The 21436-nt window shown below is 43.5% G+C and overlaps 1 protein-coding gene across 1 annotated transcript in view; it reads left to right on the forward strand.

The window, feature by feature from the left end:
- PHACTR1 (phosphatase and actin regulator 1) overlaps positions 1–21436 on the forward strand; it is a 303624-nt gene that overhangs the window by 159326 nt on the left and 122862 nt on the right. The window contains exon 2 of the mRNA XM_037380131.1: positions 14590–14754. Coding sequence (XP_037236028.1) covers positions 14590–14754 — 165 coding nt within the window. The remainder of the gene's footprint in view (positions 1–14589; positions 14755–21436) is intronic.

Here is a 21436-nt window from a genome sequence, read left to right on the forward strand (position 1 = left end):
CTGCATCCCAAGTGAGAAAAACCACAAATAAGAGATGACCAGACCTGACTGACAGCTTCTGCAGATTTTCTCTGCATAGGTAGTGGAAATTTTGAAGAGTTGAAAATATGCTTGGGAATAAAAGCCAAACATTTCCCCAGCTTCCCACCCCCCCATGCCCCACCTGCAAAAAGTAAAGTTGTGTCCAAAATGTCCAATGAGAAGAGGAGAGCAGGTTTCTGCATGTGTATGCTCTTTAGTGTGTGTGCTAGTCCGGCCGTGGAGCGGGGTGAGGCGCAGGTTCCGAGACCCTGGATTGTGTAACCGAGATTACCCGCACCCATTTCTTTGCCCCGAACTAGGAGAGGTGTTCCATCTCAGCTACCTGCTGAATCTCAGAAGCCCAAGGGTTGTAATTTAAGATGTACAATTGTTTGTGCAGGGAGGGCCTGGTGTATCTGTTTCTTGGGACCTTTTGGAAAGGGTGTAAGGTGTACTCCAAATCTTCTTATACACTCCTCCTGCCTCGAGCGGTGCAGCCCAGGGCTGGGACAACAGGCTTAGTGCTGCAGATGCTGTCCCCTATCACTACTGAAAAGAAAGATCTTGACCTCTGTCATCTTTTGCATGAAATTTTTCAGGCCATTAGTCTAATGGTTTTGTGCAGTAGGAGTGTAGGGAATATAGTTAAACCGGATCCAATTATTTATTTTTTCTTGGGAGATTTTCGTAGCAGAGAATGATTTTTATTTCACCTTGCCTCCTAAGAGAAGTTGATTATCTGTTTGAAGAAATGGTATTTTAAATCTTTCCTGGTAAAGAAAGGTCTGGGAGCACGGAAGTGTAATGATGGTAACACTGAGAATATCAGGTCATTTCGAGAAAGGTGTGTCTGAGTTTTGTTAGACGTTTTGATAACAATATTCTTTACCTTCAGCACTGAGCTGAGGGATGCACAGCTGCTACGCAAATACCATGGTCCTGAAAGTTAGTTGTCCTTTTAACACAGTTTCCAAACTCAACAGATGGAAATGTTGGTAAGCAGACTTGAATGCTTTGGCGATCGTAAGATAAATAATTAGAATACTCGTTAACTACATCCTGACAAATGAGCCAGGCCTGGAAATACCACTGTGGTCTACTGCATCCACAGCCATTGTATTAGCATTCTATGGAAGTATTGGTGATCCATATAATCACATCCACATGGACCATAGCCGTGGTCCCTCGTGTCAGCAGTCCATGTCATAAGGATTATGGCACGGCTTTATCTCTCTTCACCCATCCATTGGGTGCAGCTGCTTTGACATTTCCAATACTCAGATACTATCTGACACAGCATGTGCACAGCTCCAATGTTGTTGGTTTTTTCATGTGTAGACTTTGTCAACCCTGCTTGTGGTGAAGTAAATAAATAAATAAATAAACTCAGTAGAAATGTTATTTTTTCTACATCAGCTGATACTGAACTGATATAAAAAGTATGTGTGTCATGCTGCTGTAGAGCTTTATAGCATCTTATCTTTCTCATTTTATTGTTCAATCTGCTTAAAATGTCAACACTGCTGAAAATTCCGATGCACATGCTGAACAGTCAGCAGTGCCAGTGCACAGACGTGTGGATGGATGGATGGACGGACAGTGGAAGCTATTTGAACGAAAAGGTGAACCGGTATTGAAAGACCTCTTCCTCTCCTCTTCCCATGCACCAGCAAAACAGGGTGCCTTCCTTACACTAGCACAGTGGGTTTATTGGATAAATAGCTTTCAAATATGGGTTCAGCCTGAAGGAAAAGCCAGGTGCAGAGACCTGTATGGAACTTAGGCTGTTTGAATCTGAATTGTACCCTGCTGAGAAATAGAAGAGTGAGATGACTAAAGCTTTCATTAGTATTTACAGCCCCAGAATAGTTGTCTGCTGGATTATAGCCGTAATGGTGAGAGTTTGTTGTCTAGTCATCTGCTGTGGCACTTAAGATGGAATTTACTGCCTGCACCAGCATCTGAACTGTGAAGAGCAATTTCTGACTGTCAGCTCTCTACAGCTGTCAGTCTTTGGCTCCTCTAGCAGCCACTGGAGAGATGTAGAGATGATACCAGAAAGGGAAGGTAAGGAGGGACTTGTGAGGCTCAGTTACATAGCTTCCTCTCCTTCAAAGTCCCACTCTCAGTCACATGTATAAACAAGCTAGAATTCAGGAGGTATTTTCTTTTCTGTTTCTTGTGTGTGTCATTAGAATAAGGACAGCATTTTGCCTGTGTTCTTTGACTCTAGGAAAATGCTCAAGTTACTGGTGTGGGTTTGGCTTTCTGTGCATCTCTGTCATCCGAGCCAAATACCATTTTCCCTGTGAACTCCACATGGTTGTGCTGCACATGGAAACCCATGAGCCTAAAAGCAAACAGGAAGGTGCTGTATTTCCAGTGAACCGATCCTTCTTTCTCCAATTCATCTCAAGCTGGCAGAACAGCCAGTTCACTAAGCAGCAAGACAGGCATCAGTTCACCAGTACCTTTTCTGGCATTGCATAGAGGCTCAAAAAAGACATTATTTGGTGGTATTTTTCTTTGGTGGTGATTTTATTGTTTTTCTTTCCCTCAGCCTTCTTTGACATTAGGGCCTTTTTGATAAATAATAGGGAAAAAATAAATAAAATTGCAAGACTGCGTGAAGATGGGTGGTAATTTTAGAATTCAGCTGCTCTGAGCTAGTATAGCTATTCCCTGTGTTTAGCAAACAAAGGAAGATGTTATTCAACTGCTGCATTCATCTATGTCAGGTTTTTGTGTTATTGCATTTGTTGTATACCAGGCTCCATTTTTATGTGTTTATGTGTAAGTAGCTGCAAACGTGTCTCTTTTGTTTCTTGTTTCCTCCCTTTGTAGCAAAATGCTTAGGAGATTTGTCATTCAGAGCACCATCATAAACTTTGTGACGCTTGAGGTATCCAGCCCGATGTCATGGTTCAGGCCAGTCTCTGACTTGCCAATTCAAATGAAGTGCTGTTTAAGAGATTTTTTTTGAAAATCAGGTTTGCGTGGCAAAGACTCCAGTTGGAGGAATGTATGTGCAAGTTTGACATTTGACTTTACAGAACAGGATCTGTAAGACTTGCAGGGTGTTGTACTGATACTTTGCCCAAAGAAGATGGGTACTTAAAATTGAGAACACTGTTCCCCAGAAGTTATATGGGCAAATGCAATTTATATCACCAAAAATGTTCAGAAAGGCTTATGTTGTAGTTGCAGTGTTTTGGGTTTATTTTAGCTGCTCAGTAGCAGAATCTTGCTAACTTTGAGAGGAAAATTTCAGCATTTGGGGAAGTCACATTTCATCAGTTTGTTGCTCCCAGTGCCATCAGTGAAGGGGTGAAAAAAAGATTACTTTGTTTTAATTGTCAGAAGTGTCGGGTTTTGGTTAAGTTTTATCCTATTTCTGTACTGAGACGGAATCTCATGCAGATTCCTGTCAGGGTTACCTTTGTACCGTTGCAAAATGAACTTTACTGACAAGTTCATGATCAAGTGGCTCTGCATAGGCAACCCCCATGGTGCTGCCAGGGCGTTCCCCTCACGTTTGCAGCTCACATCATGCCCCTGGTTCCTCTCAAATGCCGCAGAAAGGGGTCGTTCCCATCAATACAGAGGTAAGCACTCATTAAGACCATGCTCTTATGTCTTCTCCACCAATTTCTTTTTCTGCAGGTCAATGTTAACATGCTGGAAAGGTCCCTTTTACAGCTTTGGCCTATAAAGTCCTCTGACATCAGTGAGGAGGCATGTTTTAGCATGCAACAGCATGTTTCAACCCCACATGAGAAGGACAACACATAATGCAGTTATCTTCCCTTGCTCCTCCTGCTCATCTCATGAATCGTGAGCAAAGAGCAGAGGGCTATATTTTTCCATCATTTGCAAAGTTCTGATAGCCTTGAGGACAAAATATATCCCTAATTCCCAAGATGGTCATCCAGTCACTAGATGGCTTGGGGAAGGTAATCCTACTCCTTGTGACCTTTACCGTTCACCTTGGTATGGTCAAGATTTCATTTGTTTCTCTCCGCTAACGTTATTTCCATACATAAAGCTGCTGGAACTATTTCAGTAGCTTTTTCAATGATCCTGTTTTCTCAGTTGCCCGTAGTATTTTTTCCCTTAGCTCTGATCTCAACTCTTTCTCATTTTCTGAGCTATTTCTGGCTGCTGGACTTGGAATTATTCATGAACTTGAAGCTACGTGCACAGATGCTTCCTTTGACTGTAATATTTCTTAGGTAGATATACCAATTTGATTACCTGATGGGCTCCATCTTTTTTTAAAGGCAGCAGCTTTTTTTAAAATCATAGGCTTTCCTCTAAATCTACTGAGCAAGAGCAATAGCCTGCAGAGCTCAGCAGCCATAAGACGCTTTAGAACTTAATGCTAAAAAAAGCAGGTGAAAAAAAGTGAAATCATAGCTAAGAAAACCACACCGAAATACTCCTTGTGTTTTAGCCAGCCACCCACCAAGCTTTATTCATGACTTTAAAGGAGTCATGGGTATTTTTCTCCCCTTTGAGTATTCATCTCTGAAACTCAAGCCTCTACCATAAGGGCCTAAACAGATATTTCACAACAGCCCAGGGTCTAAACTAACAATCATTTGAATCAACAGAAGAATTCCCGTTTCAGTGACAATCAGCGAAGACCATATGTAGCTGCACTTAGGTACTCTAAGCAGAAGTATTTAGTCCTTATTTTAAATTCCTGAACACGGGTACAGACTATCTCATTTCAGAGTCCAGTGAAGCCTTTTGCTAGGCTTTTACTGACTTTTTTTTTTTTTTAACTCCTATTTATGCTCATTATAAATGTGCCATTTGGTACAATTACTCTTTTCCTCTTGGCCAACTTCCTATCGACTTCTTTAAAGACCAGAAATAGAAGTTCCTTTTTCCCAAGAGAAGCAATATAGAGTTTACAAGGGAATGGTTTGAACTTTCTAGCTCTTAAATGAGATACTTTGTTCCTATTCTGCCAGCCATTAAAGTAATTAAAAACTTCATTTTTTATCTTTATGATGATAGTGGTAAGATGGTTACTATTATGTTTAGAAAGTTTAATATTTGTAATGCCATTTCCTGAATAGGCTTGGTTTAATAAGAGGACGTGCCCCTCAGATGTCTGAGTAGTCTAAAGCTATGCCTTCTAAAGCACACATTTTTAGTGAAATAAAATTATTGGATATTCGTAGTTATGAGAACTTCAAAAGATAAATATCAGAAGTTGCTCAGTCCACCAAAAAATCCATAAGAAATTAGAAGTTTTTAAAATATTTTTTCTGGGCTTTCTCAAACTAAACAGCCAGCCTTTAGCACTCGTGGTTGGTTTTTAGACAAGTTGGTGAACTTCCCCGATTCCCAGTGAGGGACTGGTACACAAGGTGCTTCTCAGTGTGAGCAGCTGTGTCTGCCTCTGTCCACATGGCAATTCGGAACATTATCACCCAGTAGCAGAGGGAACAAACCCATGGATACTTTTCTTGGATTACTTTTGTATTTTGCAGCTGAGTAGAATTTGCAGTTTAGGTTGGTATAAAAGATAAATCCAACCATGGAAATATAATTATTACTAGCTCCTTCAAGAAGACACTTAATTGCGAGCAAGTCAAAACAAAACATAGGAAAAAATATTATGTCCTATTTTTTTCATTGGGATAAATTTAGGAGTTGAAGGTACGTGGGCTTCAGTTCTGTTTTATCTTGTTGAATGTGTTGAAGGCTTGCCTGGAGGAAGACAGCTTCTGTGTTGTCCGTAGCTTTGGTTTTCAGAAAGAACTTGAGCTTGTTGGATGAAACTTAACTCTAGACTTGATGAGTTTGTTCAGATTGCTTAACCCAGGTGTCTGCACGTATCCATCCAGGACCCCTGAGCCATGGTGCCCGGTCCTGTCCACATGTGTCAGGGTTTAACCCCAGCCAGCAATTCAGCCCCACGCAGCCACTTGCTTGCTCCCCCACAGTGGAGTGGAGGAGAAAATCAAAAGAGTAAAAGTGAAAAAAACTCATGGGTTGAGATAAAGACAATTTAATAGGTAAAGCAAAAGCTGTGCACACGTGCAGGGCAAAGCAAGGAATTCACTCACCACTGCCCACGGGCAGGCAGGTGCTCAGCCATCCCCAGGGAAGCAGAGATCCATCACGCGTAACGGCTATTTGGGAAGGCAAATGCCATCACTCCGAACATCTCCCCATTCCTTCTTCTTCCCCAGCTTCATATGCTGAGCATGACCATGATGACATATGGTCTGGGGACATCCCTTTGCTCAGCTGGGGTCAGCTGTTCTGGCCTTGTCCCCTCCCAACACCTTGTGCCCCCCCAGCCCACCTGCTGGTGGGGTGAGAAGCAGAAAAGGCCTGGGCTCTGTAAGCCCTGCTCAGCAGTAACAGAAACAGTTTTCAGCACAAATCCAAAATGTAGCCCCATACTAGCTAGCTACTATGAAGATAATTAACTCCATCTCAGCCAAAACCAGCACAACGTGGAGGAGTTAGTGGTGTTGCCACTTGGTGGGTTGGTGCCCACTTGCAAGGTGATGGTCACAAACACCATTGCAACTGTTTTGCCAGGTAGCATTTTGTCGCACGTAATCTTCGAGCCTTGAATTGCAATAGCCCTGTAGGTATGACTCATGCTTCAGCTTTCTCCTCTGAATTGTTTGGTGTTGTGGATTTAATCTCCTTGTGGGCTTTTCAAAATAACTTTTAAGGAGGTTTAAAGAGTTGTATTTTTCTAATGCTATGTGCTAGGGGACACAGCTAGTTGCGAGTAGGCAGGTCAGTTCCATCTTACCAACGGTTTGTTTTCAGTTTCAGAAACTGAATGTGTTGAACGTGGGTTTTTTCTGGCTCCCAACATGTTTGTGCTTAGAGGCTGCTCCCTTCCAGCTTGTGCACAATGGGCTGGGGCTTTCCAAGAGCCTGTTTCTGTAATGGTAATTTAGAAAGGCTCAGGTTTGCTCCAATGAGGTTTTAGTATTGGCAGTGTGATGACAGTATGAGGAGGATGCCTTGGAGACAACGCCCTAGATGGGAAATTCTGCTTATAGCTGCCATTTACACCAGAACAGGAGGGTTTTATGGCATTTCTTCACAGGCTGAAACATGGATCCCTCTCTCTGGATGCCCAGCCAGCTCTGCTAACAGGGCTCCATCTACTCTCTCTTTCTGAGGCGAGGATCCAGGAGGCAGTGCCTCACCTCTGCCGGCTCCCTGCTCCTGCCTGGGATAAAATAGAATATCCCCTACCAAAAGTGAAAGACAGGGACAGGGAGAGGCAGTATCTTTACTCCCTGGCAGAACTGCACAGGATCAGGCTCTCAACAAATCACAGCTATGACCAGCAGCTTCTTCCAATCCATGAGTGAAGCAGAAAGAGGTTGTGGGTTATTTAACTCGGAGTAAAGCCCAGGAATTATCTTGGGAGAAGGGTGTTTGTGCTGACAGATGAGTGCCCTAACTGCCCGCAGCTGTGCTTCACTCATGCTTTCTTTCAGATGCAGTAGGTCTTGAATTCTTTAAAATAACACACTTTTAGTGGGACGGATTGGGAGTGCTCTCCCATCCATCATAGTATGAAGTGCCGTAGTGTTCCCAAGGAAAATGTGAGATGTAGGCTTGAGCTTTCTCAAGAGGATGAAAGTGACCCTCTGATTCTCCTGTCTCCCAGAGGAGTGCTCTACCTGCTCTAACAAAAAGGTCCTTGCATCTCATCCTACTTCCTCGGCTTTCTTAAAAGCATAAACTGTGCATCTCCTCCCTGCTTGCTGTTTAGGAAGAGTAAAATTTCCCTTCCTTTCAAGCTAAAGTTTCTTACTAGAGCAATTCCTGGTGCTTGAAGAATTGCCTTCCTGTAGAGCCAAGAAAAGCAGGATATCTGATTTGCTTCTGCTGGCCCTGCTTTTTCTCTTGCTTGGCTTTTGGTGGTGCTCTAAGTGGCTGCTCTGGGTCCTGTTTTGGAGCTGCTGAGTCTCCACATAGTGTGAGTGTGGTGTCCAGGACAGACCTGTGGCTTCTGCTCCAGTGTCCAGGCAGCTGCAGTACTGTTAATTGGATTTAGTCTCAAATCTGTATGCAATAAACCCTTAAGAGATGGAAAACCCAGTGAGTAATAAAAGGAATAAGGGATACACAGAATAGCTGATATCGGTGAAATCTAACAATCCTTATTCTCTATAATTGCAGGGTAGCTATTGATGACATAACGTGATGAAGTGCTTTTGTTGCAAGTAAGGATCTTGTGTACTGTGTTATAATACAGAAAATACTTGGTGTTTGGAGAGATTGCTTATCAATAAAGACATATTTAGAGTGCTGCATGCAGGGCAGCATAGTTTGCAGAGGTTAAAAAAATGGCTTTCATATTGCATTCAGCATGAATTATTAATGTTTTACGTCAAAATGTGGGGAAGTGGAAAGCAGGGTCCTAAAGGGATTGGACTTCCAAAGCTATTCTTTGCACTTCTGTTCTGACAAGAGAAATAAGTAGACTGAGAAAGAGGGATCGTAGCAGAGAGCAGAGCCGTACCACAGTCTGATACCCTGCTGACACGGGCAAGGGTGAAGTGTGAGAGATTCAGTTTACAGATACAGTGCAAAGTGCTGCACCCCTAGGTTGCAGGAATAATTGGCAGGGGTTGGAAAATATGAGTGTTGCTTCGCATGCAAAGCAGGGCTACTGACAGCCTCTTCATGGCTCATAAACCCACTACGCCAACCCAGTCAGTGCCGTTGCAAATGCGTACATCCAGCGGGAGCTGTTGTCAACCGAAGAGGTAATCATCCTCGTTTGGCAAGACTGCGTTTAGACTGCTGCATGCCATGCCTTGTCTTTCATTGGAAAACAGACCTTTGAGAAGTTGGGAAAAGTTTAAATGGGCAATTCAAATAGTAAAGGCAGGGCTGATGAAAATTAATTCCAGGTGCAAAGGGAAATTAAAGGGAAATAACTGAACAGATGATAATAGAAAAGCGGAAAATGAACCGTTTTCCTGAAAGAAAAACAATGTGTTTTTTTAATTGAAAGTGTTCCCATGCAGGTAAAGAGAAGACATGAGTGCTCAGCTAGTAAGTCGGTCAGGTTTCCTGTCATTTCAAAAAGATGCATGATGCATCTACATCTTGCATTGAACCAAGTTCATAGAATAAGGTCTGTGCAGTCTGAAGTGAAGGATATTTGGGGCGCAGAGTTCAAAAGAAACCTTGCAACAGGAGTTTGTTGGAAACCAATCTGCAGAATAAAGACTGGTTAGACATGGATTGGGAATAAGGAGTATTATGTTGGGGTTTTTTTTAATTTGTATAAAATTATTGTCATTAAATAAAATAGCACATTTAGTTAATTGCATCCTTAGGGCCAAGGTAATTTTCAGCTTGTTAGTACAGATTTGTGCAAATACACAGAAAGCAGGATGTAGCCATTGCTGTTTCCGAGGAAGGCTTAGATCTAACTTTGCGAAGTAAACTGCCCGTGTCTGATTATGAGTGTGGGGTGTTAAGAAATGGTCTGAGAGAAAACCCAGTGCGGTTACGGGTGAGGAAGGTCGTGGTAAAGATCATGGATGGGATGGGTGGGATTCAGCCTTCAGCAGTGAAATTGCTGTGTACCTGGATGTGGTGGTTTTGTCTAGAGTGGAAGCTGGGTGTATTATGTATCAGCAACATTAATAGATGCTGTGATTCCCAGACAGGCATGGGAATGACAAAACTGGTCGTCGTTCTCCAGGAAAACTTCCTAAGTTTTGTGGTCTTGGGGAGAGCCTTTGATCTGCCTGCTACACTGCTGAAATCCAAAAAGCAGGTGACCCCTATTGTCATCTCTTAGTGGACCTTTGGGAAATCAGCACCTAAGGCAGGATGTGTGGAGCTGATCAGCACAAACACGGCAGGTCCGAGATGGCCTGGCCCCTTTTTTCTTGGACTGGTACATCAACTGTTTTGAAGAACTGCTTTTCGAACTGCGCTTCCTCAGCTTGTCAATTTTGTTCAGGTCTGGTGTCCATGCAGTACATTACAGCCCACAAACTTCAAAGCGATTTCGACCAAAAATGCCCTCAAATGCAGGATTAGCTTCAAAATGAAAAAAAAAAAAAAAAAAACCAAACCAAAAAACAAAACATAAATGGGAGTGGGTTGTGAGAGAAGAAATTAACTTTTAGACCTTCTAGTGTTTGAAGTCTTTGTAGCATATTTCAATCATGTTTGTAAAATTTCTTTTACGTTACTTAGATGCAAAACAATTGTATTTGTGGTGCTTTTTCCTCATTAAAGCAACAAGTCTGGCTTAAGTGCTTCAGTTTATATGAACTTCAGATGTCTTAGGGACTACAGTAAAATCTTGAGAGCTCTCTCACAGCCAAACAGCCCACGAAAAGCTCTCAGGTTTAGTTTCCCAGTTGTTATTCTGGGATGACAGCTCGGACAGAAGAAAGTGGGAGGGGAGTGCATCACCCTCTTGCCCTAAGTGCAGGTCCCAGCACCAATCTGTCTTGGCAAGATCTCTCAGGTCTTGGAAAAAAAGTCAGAGTAAGTTCTGAGAAGCACCGACTATCAGCAGCAACTGCGACCTTTAAACATCACATTTGCAGCACCGTCCTCAGGATGAGACCTCAGCAATGTCACTACAGGCACCAATGCACGTGGCAGTTCCCTGTCCCAGTTCAGCAGACTGATCAAGCTGGGGACTGCTGGGATCGCTTGCCTCTTTAAAGGCCAAAAATAAATAATAATTAAAAAAAAAAAAAAGCGCAAGGCCTGGGTTGGTTTCCATTCGTGCAAGTACCACCTTTTTTGGGAACAGCAAGCATGCGAAAGCAGCCTACGGAGCCTGCTGTCAGCAGTGGGTGTCACAGCCCACAGCCAGTCGATAGTCATTAGGAGTCAAAAAGGCAGAGAAACACGGCCAGCTCCAGCAAAAGATGCTGCAGCAAAGAAGAGCGCAGAAATCTGGCGTTTACTTCTCGCATTGTGGTCTGCTTTTATTCTCGTTGTATTAAAACTGTCATGGCTTTATGCTAATGTGCTTCATTCCTAGCCAGTGATTATTATGCTTTGAATTAGCAGTGCTCTTGAGAGTATTTGTCATGAAAAAAAATGAGGTGGTCCTTCCGAGAAATAGAAGCGAGAGGGAAAAAGAGCTGTTACTTGCATTAGCTCGGAGCTGTGTGTGTTTGGAGAGGATGAAGGAGAAGGGCCACATTCATGGCTGATGGAGAGCACAGCAGGACTCCTGGGGCACAGATGCAAGTGAGAGATGATACTGAAATTCAGGGAAGAGCAGTGAAAATATGGAAACAGTTTTGACACTGTGTTTGGCTTTAAATGATGAACCCGCCCTTTGGGTAAATTCCTTTTGACTCCAGTGTTGGTTTTGCCTGACTGTGAATCCATACTTGTTTACCCTGAATGGGAAAAGCTTCCCAGGGGCAGTGAGAGCACAGCTGGTGTGGGACAGAGGGGACGTATGTTATGAAAGGAGAGAATCTTTAAGGGATGTCAGTTCTCCAGGGAATGGCCTCAGCAGTACCAGCTGAGAGCGGTACCAGCTCTCAGAGAGTTGTTGCAACTCAGATTTAGTAACTGAGGCACCTGGGTAGCAGAAACGGTGGCTCAGTGATGGGGAAAAGGAGACAGGGTGAGCAGCAAGAGGAATTTCATTACGTTTCAGCTGTGGGTTTGTGCAGCAGGAAGCCTAATCCAGCAGCTGTGGTGTGTCATTCCCAGTTTGCTCAATGGGCCGCTTCTACGCCTTGTATCCGCCGAGTAAGGCAGCAAAGGCAATACCAGCCCATTACTTTTAGCACCATTTCTAAAAAATCACAGCAGTGGAACACAGTGTGATCTTATGTGCTTTAACTAGAAGCATCCTTAAAAAATAAAATAAAATACAGGAAGGGGAAAAGGCATGATCCTTTTGGATCTGCATCTAGAGGGAGGTGGTCTGTACCCTGTGCTGGTCTTCAAAGCCCAGCAGGTTCTGGTGAAATCAGAAAGTACACGGAAATTTCTGATTTCCTCTTCTTTTTACCCTCCTGGTTTGTTCAGCATAACCAAGCAGTTTCCAGCCTGGATGCAGCATGTCCCAGCCCCTGTACAGGGCAGAGCCTTGTGATGGCTTCTCTGGGTAAGAAAGTATTTCTCGAGGCACTTGGGCACAAAGAGCTGGAACAGAATGAAAGGCTTTGGCCGGATTACCTTTTTTTTCCTTTGCTTTAAATGGAAAGATGATGTTCTCAGGAATGTCTGTCTTTCTGTTACCCCAAAGAATAAGTGTTTTTAACCATTTCCACTGAAACAGTTGGGCGCTCTGTATCTTGCTGGCTACCTTTTTTCCCCCCAGACAGTTACAGGGAACTGTGTCTGGCAGGGATATTTTACAGGAAAAAGGATTGGGATTGGGTTGCCAATGTTCAAAATGAACAAAAAAACCCCGCAATAACAAAATAACCAACCTTCTTGCAAGAAACCTGAAGGGCTCAAATAGTATTTCATTTTGGAGTTCTGATAATAAACCTCCTTTGTGTTAGAAGCGCGTTTCTGGCTGTTCCCATGAAAACTGACTTATGTTTGGCACACTTACAGCCTTGGAAAAATTTCCATTGAGACACGTAAGAATTTGCCAGCCAAAATCTCTGGATATTCTGTCAGCGTGGAGTGGATGTGCTCATCCCTTCAGAGCAATGTTCTTGCTAAGGTTCCTGAGCCCATGCTGATGGCTGAGGTTAATACTTAATATACTAGAGGTGAAATAGAAACATGGGGCTGCTGTGTCCAGAGCAGGAGAGGTGGCGATCTGTGTCCTGTCGTTATGAATCCAGACGGTGTGTGTGCAAACCGCTCAAATCAGTTTTACTGGCAGCGTCGCATTACAACGCAAGTCTGGGAAACGGTACCCCTTAAAAAAAAAGAAAAAGACAAACCAAAACCAAACACCTACAACCTTAAAAAAAAAAAAAAAAAGGGGACACAACCCCTGCTCCTGTATGCTGACTGAGTTACGCAGATGCTTTTTTTTAGGGAGAGAGAGTGCATGCTTCAGCCCAGGGTTGGGAGAGCTTATTGCAGCCCTGGCAGCTGTAGCATGGAGAGACCCTTTGTCCTGGGCTACTGGTACCCTCCCCCTGTTGGTGTTTTCCTTCGTGGTCCTGGCTTTCCTCTGTCTCTAATCACAGGGATGTCATTTCTCAAAACTATCAGCATACATTTTCCCAGAAAATGCGAGGGGGGGACCTTGCAATGTAACTGTGCCAAGTGGCTGCCCCCAGAATTCTCTTGCCGTCATTGGGGAGGAAGGGTAGTCTAAATTCTTCAGATTTTTTTGTAGGTATTGAGACTATCATGATGCATCATAGTGTAAAAGTTGCAGAAAACTGATTTTTTTCACAACAGAAGCTCAGTGAAAACCCATAACCATCCCCCCCAAGGAACTCAGCCCTAAGTGTGGACTCTGTTAAAATTCCCAAAATCCCTGTGTTAAAAGCCAAGTATAAGAATTGGAGGGGAATGAGCCAGCAGAAAAACAGGACTAGACTTGAGCCCCCCACTGCAAGAGGGATGTTGAGGTGCTGGAGCATGTCCAGAGCCGGGCAGGGGGCTGGGGCACAAGGCTGGTGGGGGGATGCTGAGGATGTTGAGCCTGGAGATGAGAGGGCTCAAGGGGGGCCCTGATGGCTCCCTACAGCTGCCTGATGGGGGGATGTAGGCTGGGGGAGGGGGGGGGGGATGCGTCTCCTCTCTGAAGTAACAAACGACAGGACAAGAGAAAATGGCCTCAAGTTGTGCCAGGGGAGGTTTAGATTGGATATTAGGAAAAATTCCTTCTCCAAAAGGGCTGTCAAGCTCTGGAACAGGCTGATGGGGAGGTATTTAAAAGATGTGTACATGTGGCACTTAGGGACATGGTTTGTGGGTGGACTTGGCAGTGCTGGGTTAATGGTTGGAGTCGATGATCTAAAAGGTCTTTTCCAGCCTAAACGATTCTATGAATCTATGCATTTTTAGCACCCTGTCACTAGAGAGTTCCTAATGCAGCCCCTTTTGTAACCCAGGCAGTTTTAATGGACACTGTAATGATACCAGAGGGTTATTATTTATCAGAGTTCTTGCTCTTGATAAATTCTAGTTCATGGAAATGTCTCTTTCCATTGGGCGGAAAAAAAAAATAAAAAAGACTTGCAGTGTTTCTTTTAAGCAGTATTGCATCATTTTTTTGGAGCTTTCTGTTCTCCAGTCTCCATCGCAGTTCCCCAGGAAGGGCTGGCGGATGGGCTGCCACCTGTCTAGAGCGATGCAGAACAATTTGTTAAAGATTATAGCTTTGCTATTGTAGTAGTCCACATTCCTGTTGAATCTGATTGTTAATACTGGTCTTTACAGTAGATTATGGATTCCACAGAAAGGAAAGAAAATAGCATCAAAATAATGAGGACTACAGTTTTCCCCCTTTTTTACTCTTTGCTGTAACCATGGAAAATTTTGACCATCTGTGTGGTTCTCTGGTAATTTATTAAAGCATTTATTTCACTTCTCCCCCCCCTCTTTTTTTCTTTTTTTTTTCTCCTTGTTGAACTACAGCTGAGGAAGTGGAAAGACTGGCTGCAATGCGTTCAGATTCTCTAGTACCTGGGACTCACACGCCTCCAATCAGAAGAAGAAGCAAATTTGCCACTCTTGGAAGGCTTTTTAAGCCATGGAAATGGAGGAAGAAGAAGAGTGAAAAATTTAAGCACACTTCAGCAGGTAAGAGTCACAGTTGGATTGGTTTGTTTATCTGGAACTGTTTGCTCAAGCAGGCTAAAAACTTGTAATGCAGCCCCAATTTATACATGTCTTTAAGGTTGTTGAAGCTTGGCTTGGAGAGGTTGCTGAGATTCAAAGAGATGTTTAGCTTTATTACCAGCTTTTTCTTATTAAAAAAAACCCCAGAACAACATGTTGGGTGCGCTACAATTAAAGCAGCAGCTCACTGAAGCTGTATATTCAGCTTCTGCAGCTAGAGCTGGAGGGTAACCCAGAAGAAATCTTATTACAGTGATTTAGCAGATTATGGCTAAAGGAAACGGCAGTATGAAAGGACAGCACTCGTGGAGGATTTAGCCACATTCAAACCCCTGTAAGTGCTAACAGAGGAGCGAGAAAAACACATGACAAAGGAGTTGACATTGTGTTGAGTAACTTGCGTAACCATAAATTATTTGTTCCGTTGGGCAGGAAAGATGTGTCACTCGTTTTCTGAGAAAAACAAATCTCTCCTTCTACCACACCCCTCCTTCTGCCATCGCTTTCTAACAGTTCTGGTTTAAGGCTCTTCTTAATTAAAAAATAAGTAAAAACTGCAAAAACTTAGTTTTATATTGTAAAGTGGTCTGAGCAAGGATCCCAGATCCAGGCACTGATGCACATGGTGCAAGTTTGTACCTGGCATGTTTGTTTTCAGGCTTTGTGATCTGTTTAGAAGGTTTCTTTTCTTTGTTCTTCCATGATGACTAATAATTACTACATGTGGTTTTGCAAGTCTTGAGCCTGGACTGTCTGTGAGAAAAGAATTGTCTTCTGATTTCTTATTGTTCTCACTAGAACTAGAAAGAAAGCAGTGAGGATCTTGCTCCTCAAAGTGCCAGAAGAGGCTTGAATAACAGCCCAGTTGCTCTGTGACCTGTTTATTGCACAGTGGAAGCTTTCAGGCAGGACTTGACTGTACCTTCTGGCACCTAGAAGCCTGTACTCCTGAAAATGGTCCATAATTGCACAAGAAGTCTCATTTAGCTAAGTGTGAATTCTTGCGTGAGGTTAAATGCAGAAAAAGGGGTTTCAGGGTTCATACCTGAAGGTGCTTTTTACTGCGTGTTGTTTAAGCTGGTCTCTTAATTTGTCAGGCAAATGCTAATGAATTGGAATAGATGGCTGTATTACTCTGAGTGATGATCATATTTTTTGACTTGGCGGCTGAGAAGCTATTGTCACCAAAAATGGCACGTTTCTGAAAAAAAAAAAAAAAAAAAAAAAAAAGGCTATGGCACTAACCATAGTGCAGTGTAGCAGGATTTCTATGAAAACTGTGTGGCTCTTAGAGATGCATGGATGCTGTGGTGACAACTACTTTGAAGCTAATTCCAGCATGCTGGGTTAGTTGGTTACAACTAGGAGGATAACCATGGCAGTTTAGGAGGTACTATGAGTTGCCAGCCCACCTAGTATGTATCTGTATGGTTTATCCAGTCTCTAGCAGGTCGGGCTGAGCTGCATACTGGCTGTGGTTAGACTGATGAGTTTGAAGCTGGCTTAAATACACCTACATAGTCTGCTCAGGGGATTACAAGAAGCGTTACATTGATTTGCCTCATTTACCAAAACATTTGGAAAGTAGACAGTGTTTGAAACCAGAGTAAAGACATGTATTTCCCCTTCTCAGAGAAATAGGAAGCTTTACCAGACATGCCAGCACATCTCCTCCCCTGGTAAGAGGGACTTCAGTGTCTGAAAAACCAATTTAAAAGCTGGGTCTCCAGGTTGCAGGAATGTTTGCCGATTGCAGTACTGGGTTTGATCTCAGTTGAATCCAAAACCTTTCTTTTTAAAAAAAAATTCATTTCTAGTAAGCTAACAGTATCCTGCAGCTGCTGTACAAAATTGGTATTCCTGTCAGCTCCCCTGCTACTAACTGCAGCAAAATTGACAAGGATGTCATATTTGCTGAGCACCCTGCAGGAGGTGGGGGGGAGGGATTTACTTCTGGACTGTATGAGAGCTGAGGACCCAACCGATCATCATCCTCAACCCTGGGGAACTGGGAATCCACCAGGATCCTACCAGACTCCCCTTGGCAATTCAACAGCATTGGTTGAACCTAGGATGTGTAATAGAAAAGATTTTACACACAGAAAACTAGCATTTTTCTGCCAACATTTCCATGACCTCTCATCTAATACTTCTGATCTCACTGAGAAAATATGTTTAATTTTTATAATAAATCAAAGGACAAGCTTGCGACATGGCATAATGAGAGCCAGCATGAAACTTTGTAATACAGGCTTATTTTCTTCTAGTGCACTGATAAATGTGACGCCTGGAAAAAAATTTTCCCATTAGTGTCCTACAGGCATGCACCCAAGGTTTCCCACCTGCATAGAACATCAGTAATTATCAAAAAATAAATACTAATACAAGTATTTTATTGGGCTCTTTTTTGCTGCAACAATAGATTCCATTATTTTTGAATGTCAAAAGTGGTAAGGGTCGAAACACATGACCTTATCTGTTGAAACTTCCTTTTAAATTAATGGGAGTTTTTTCTGGGAGAGGACTAGAAGAAAGAGTCAGTCAGGCTGATATTTAACATCGAAAGGTTGCCTTTTTCTTGAGATTGCCAAGGGCTAGCATTTTGTATCCATATCTTTATCAGACTAAAAGCTCTGATTATTTTTTCAGAGATGAATGCTTTAAAATACAGTGCAGTGGGCAAAGTTTAGATACTAGGAAAAGTTATTTTCTGACACCTGATAATTGCATAAGATGAGATAGAGAATCCGTAATTTGATTGATGGAGGACCTTAATGTTATGCTTATTATATAGGGTTCCTTTCAGCACATCAATACTCACATCGTGATGTCTGAGCCTAACAAGTCCCCCATCCTCCATCTTCATTATTGCATTGTCACCAGCAAGCAGAACGTTGGGAGGATGCGTGTTTCATATACCCTGTGTGTTTATAGGGTACATTGGGTCTGTAGCGACTATGCAGAAAGGTCCAAAATCTGACATTGCCTTGGGGCTGACTTAGTCTTGAAGGTGAAAGTCGTGGGTTTTGATGCAGGTGTTTAACGCCTTTACCTTGCAGCTGGTCTGTCTGTGAGCATCATCATTAGGTATTTTGTAGAGCAGCCAGAGCAGGTAGAAAAGATCATGCCATGGGGTGGTCTGTTGTTGCAGATGGTAAGCGCCAGGTGAGCCCACATCTGGGGTTTCATTCGAGTGACCTCATCTGCTGGAAGGTGGAATATTAAGGAGGTTGTTGAGGACGTGCACCATGAGTGACAGATGGGCTCCATCTATGGACACACTCAATCTCAGAGCAAATGGGAAGGGAGATTATACTGTGTGAGGGGAGCCAGAGCACTGCAGCAGGGCCAGAAGCAAGTTAATTCTCACACTAATCCTCCTCTTGGACAGAAGTGAAGCTCCCCCCAGCACAGAGTGGTTTTCAGCGTCAGGATTGCAATTCATTTTACCGCAGAAGGTCCTAATGAAAATTCTTTGATGGATGCTAAAACTCCCACAGTACAATACAAATGCTCCTGATAGTGAAGTTTTATATACAGGGAATTAGACAAAGAAATTAAACTCAGCCAGGCTCATGCTATAGTCAGAAGTATGAAGTGTTCTTTTTGACTCCCCTAAAATTTCATCTTGCACAAAAAGTGTGGAAACCTTTATTACCGTGGAGGGCTGAGAGCTCCTCACAGCAATGAGCAGTATGATAAAACTGACAACTCTAGCTTTGGGAGCACAGGCAAACTTCAAAATAGCAAGATTATATCAGTTGATGGGACAGTTTCTTATAACTGATAAGGAGCAGTCTCGCTCGTGGCAGAAGAAGCCAGGAAGGAACTGTGAATTTTCTTTGCCCAAGCACATGTCCTTGGCTGGATGCAACTGGGATGCCTCCAGGAGGCTGAACAAGGTTTTCAAAGCCACCCCAGGCTCTCTGGGAATCAACAAAGCAGATAGCAGGAGAGAAAGCTGAGCGTCTCCTCAGCCAGACCTTTGTTATTGTTTTTAATACCTTGATCTTGTTCTGCTCGCCTTGATGGGAGTTTGAAAACAGTTCCTGGGTGTGCTGCTGTTTTATTGCAGTGCTGTACACGTGCTGGGGAAATGTCCTTTCCTGGTGATGTTTTGAAGAGTGAAGTGCTTCTGAAATAAAGAAGCCAGAGGGAAGATAGGTTCTGGGCTTACTTGAAATATTATTCAAGTTTTCAATCGCTGTATTCATCAAGAGCCAACTGCTCACTACCTTTCAGAAAAAAAAAAATAGCATTTTGGCTGCTTGCAGGAGTCTGAATAGGGAAAAATGTCTTGTTTTGCCATTTCACATTTCTGGTGGCCTTCATTTTATAGAACTGGTGTGTGCCTCTTCCCCCGTCCTTGCCTCCATGAGTTGCAGTGCTCGGGCAGAGGGGAGGGGGAAACATGTAATTTGTACTTAGAGGAAACTGGTTGGGTTGAGAAGAGGAAAGCAGGAGATGGTGAGGAGAAGTTGAGGGGTGTGGAGAAAGCTCAGCTGTAAGGAGGAGAGGCAAGGGATTCAGTATCATGTGGGTGGGGGACATGGGCACCCTGTAGAGCGAGCAGAGAAGGTCCCATGTCAGAAGGAAGCTCCACAGCAGCCTGTGGCCAAGCAGGCAGTTTTCTGAGACAGTAATACTAAAGAGAGAAAAGGCAAACTGTCAGACTCAGCCTTTCCTCCTAGGTACTTTGAAACCTCCCTTCATTCACGTCCCAGATCCCACTCCTAGAAATACTTACAACTTCTTCACTGGGCAGTGAGGATGGGTCAGCCCTCTGGGTGCCACAGCTCCTGGCCCCAAAACCTGTGGATGAGCCAGCGAGCCGTGTCCTCTTCTGTGGCCAAAGACAGCTGTGACAGGGACTCCCTAGCCTTGTGCTTGGGGTGCCCTCTTGAGAAGAGGGAAGACTCACTCCTGCTTCGTTTAAAGCTTTGTTTGCTTAGTGTAAAAATGTAGAAGTTGGTGTTCAGGAACCCGTCTCAAGGTGTAGGACTGGGGAGCCTGCAGGGATGAAGACTGGGGCTGAACAAAGCAGACCGGGATAACAGAAGAGCCAAGAGATAAATTGCAGAGTCGGGCATCACCAGCTGGGTAGGGAAAGGCTGGGCTGAGGGACCAGGACTTTCAGAGCAGGTTTGTGGGTTGACCTGCTGCCTAGGACACATAGGACTCTTAACAGTTGTCTCTACAGATGACAGCAGTCTTCTCTTGTTAGCAGTTATTAAACTGGAATAGATGAGGTCTGCACGCTGGGTAGGGAAGCCCAGTTGTGTAGACAGTGCCACGACAGGGAGCATCTGGGTTTGCATTTTAGGGAAGGTGTACATGCGTTTACTTTCACTCTCGTCCAGGCCATTTAAAGAAAATCAAGCGTACCAAACCAAAATCCACTCGTGCAACCTTTAGCTGCCCCACTCCCAGAATCTGCGTTGAAACAGCCACTCAGTGTATGCTCAGATGCTATTCTTTTCCATGCTAAGCCTTGGTGCTTTGTTTTTTCTAACTGGAATTTTTAAAAATGTGCTCTATAAAAACTTCATATGTCAATGTGTTTATATAAGTTAAGTCTCCCAGTCAGCAGAGGGATTTGTTTAAATTTGGCAACACTTAGAGGCAAGGACTTTCAATGTTTCTGATGAATAACAAGAAGAAAACAAAATGTGGCAAATCTGTGCAATTAGAGGAACTGCATAAACCCTGTCCAGATCATTTTATTCCTACTGCCCATTATTTCTAACTGCAGTAGGTAAATATTTTGAACTTTGCTTTCCAGAGTATTCCATTCAGTAGAAATTCAGTAACATGTTGCCAGTGCTGCTCTTCAACCTTCCTACTCCCTTCTGGTTTACCAGGGATGGCCTCTTGTGTTTTCTTATGTAAAACTCTCAGGCTGTTAAAGCAGTTGTGCCAAAAAAAAAAAAAAAAATTATTTGGGCAAGACCTTTGCCTGGGGAGGCAAAGAAGCACAACCTGCAAACGTTCCTGCCCTTGCCTCTGCCTCTGCTTCTGGGGAGGTGGTCTGGGATGGAGAGGTTGGGGGTGTTTTCTCCAAGTGCCTACCAGGTTATTGAAATCTGCCCACAAAGGTCCTAGGTTTAGCCTGTACTTTGAAAGCAGTGGTTTTGTTTGGGTCGTTGGCTAACGAGGATAACAACTGTGTTTCAAAGCACTTGATGATCCCGTTCTGTTCTCCAGATTTTTATTTAGTAACTACTGTGATCCCATGTTGAAGGTATTAGTATTTCAGTTAGAATTCCTCTTATACTTTGAGGCCAGACTATCTCTAGGTTTAGGAGTGGAGAACGGAGGTAATTACAGTTTTTCTTCCTTCACGCTGTTATTCTGACAACTTGGAAATGTGATTCTGGGTTGGCATTGAGCACGAGAGCAGGGTCTCCCCTTCAGCATAGCTGGGTCTGAAGTTACCCTGAAGCCTGAAATACCCTAAAAATCCTGTTCTATCTGTGATGAAGCCTGTTACTAAGACTGGAAAACCCCCAACAGCCCTTTCAAAGTGGGAGAGTGAGCAGGCCATCTGGATGCTGGTCCCAACCAGGTAGGTTTGCTGTGCTGGAGCAGCTCACAGAGCACCAACACGTTGCCAAAAATCGCTGATCTTTTCCAAGATTTGGGG

This window comes from Falco rusticolus, chromosome 3, assembly GCF_015220075.1.
Source record: "Falco rusticolus isolate bFalRus1 chromosome 3, bFalRus1.pri, whole genome shotgun sequence".
Lineage (NCBI taxonomy): Eukaryota > Metazoa > Chordata > Aves > Falconiformes > Falconidae > Falco > Falco rusticolus.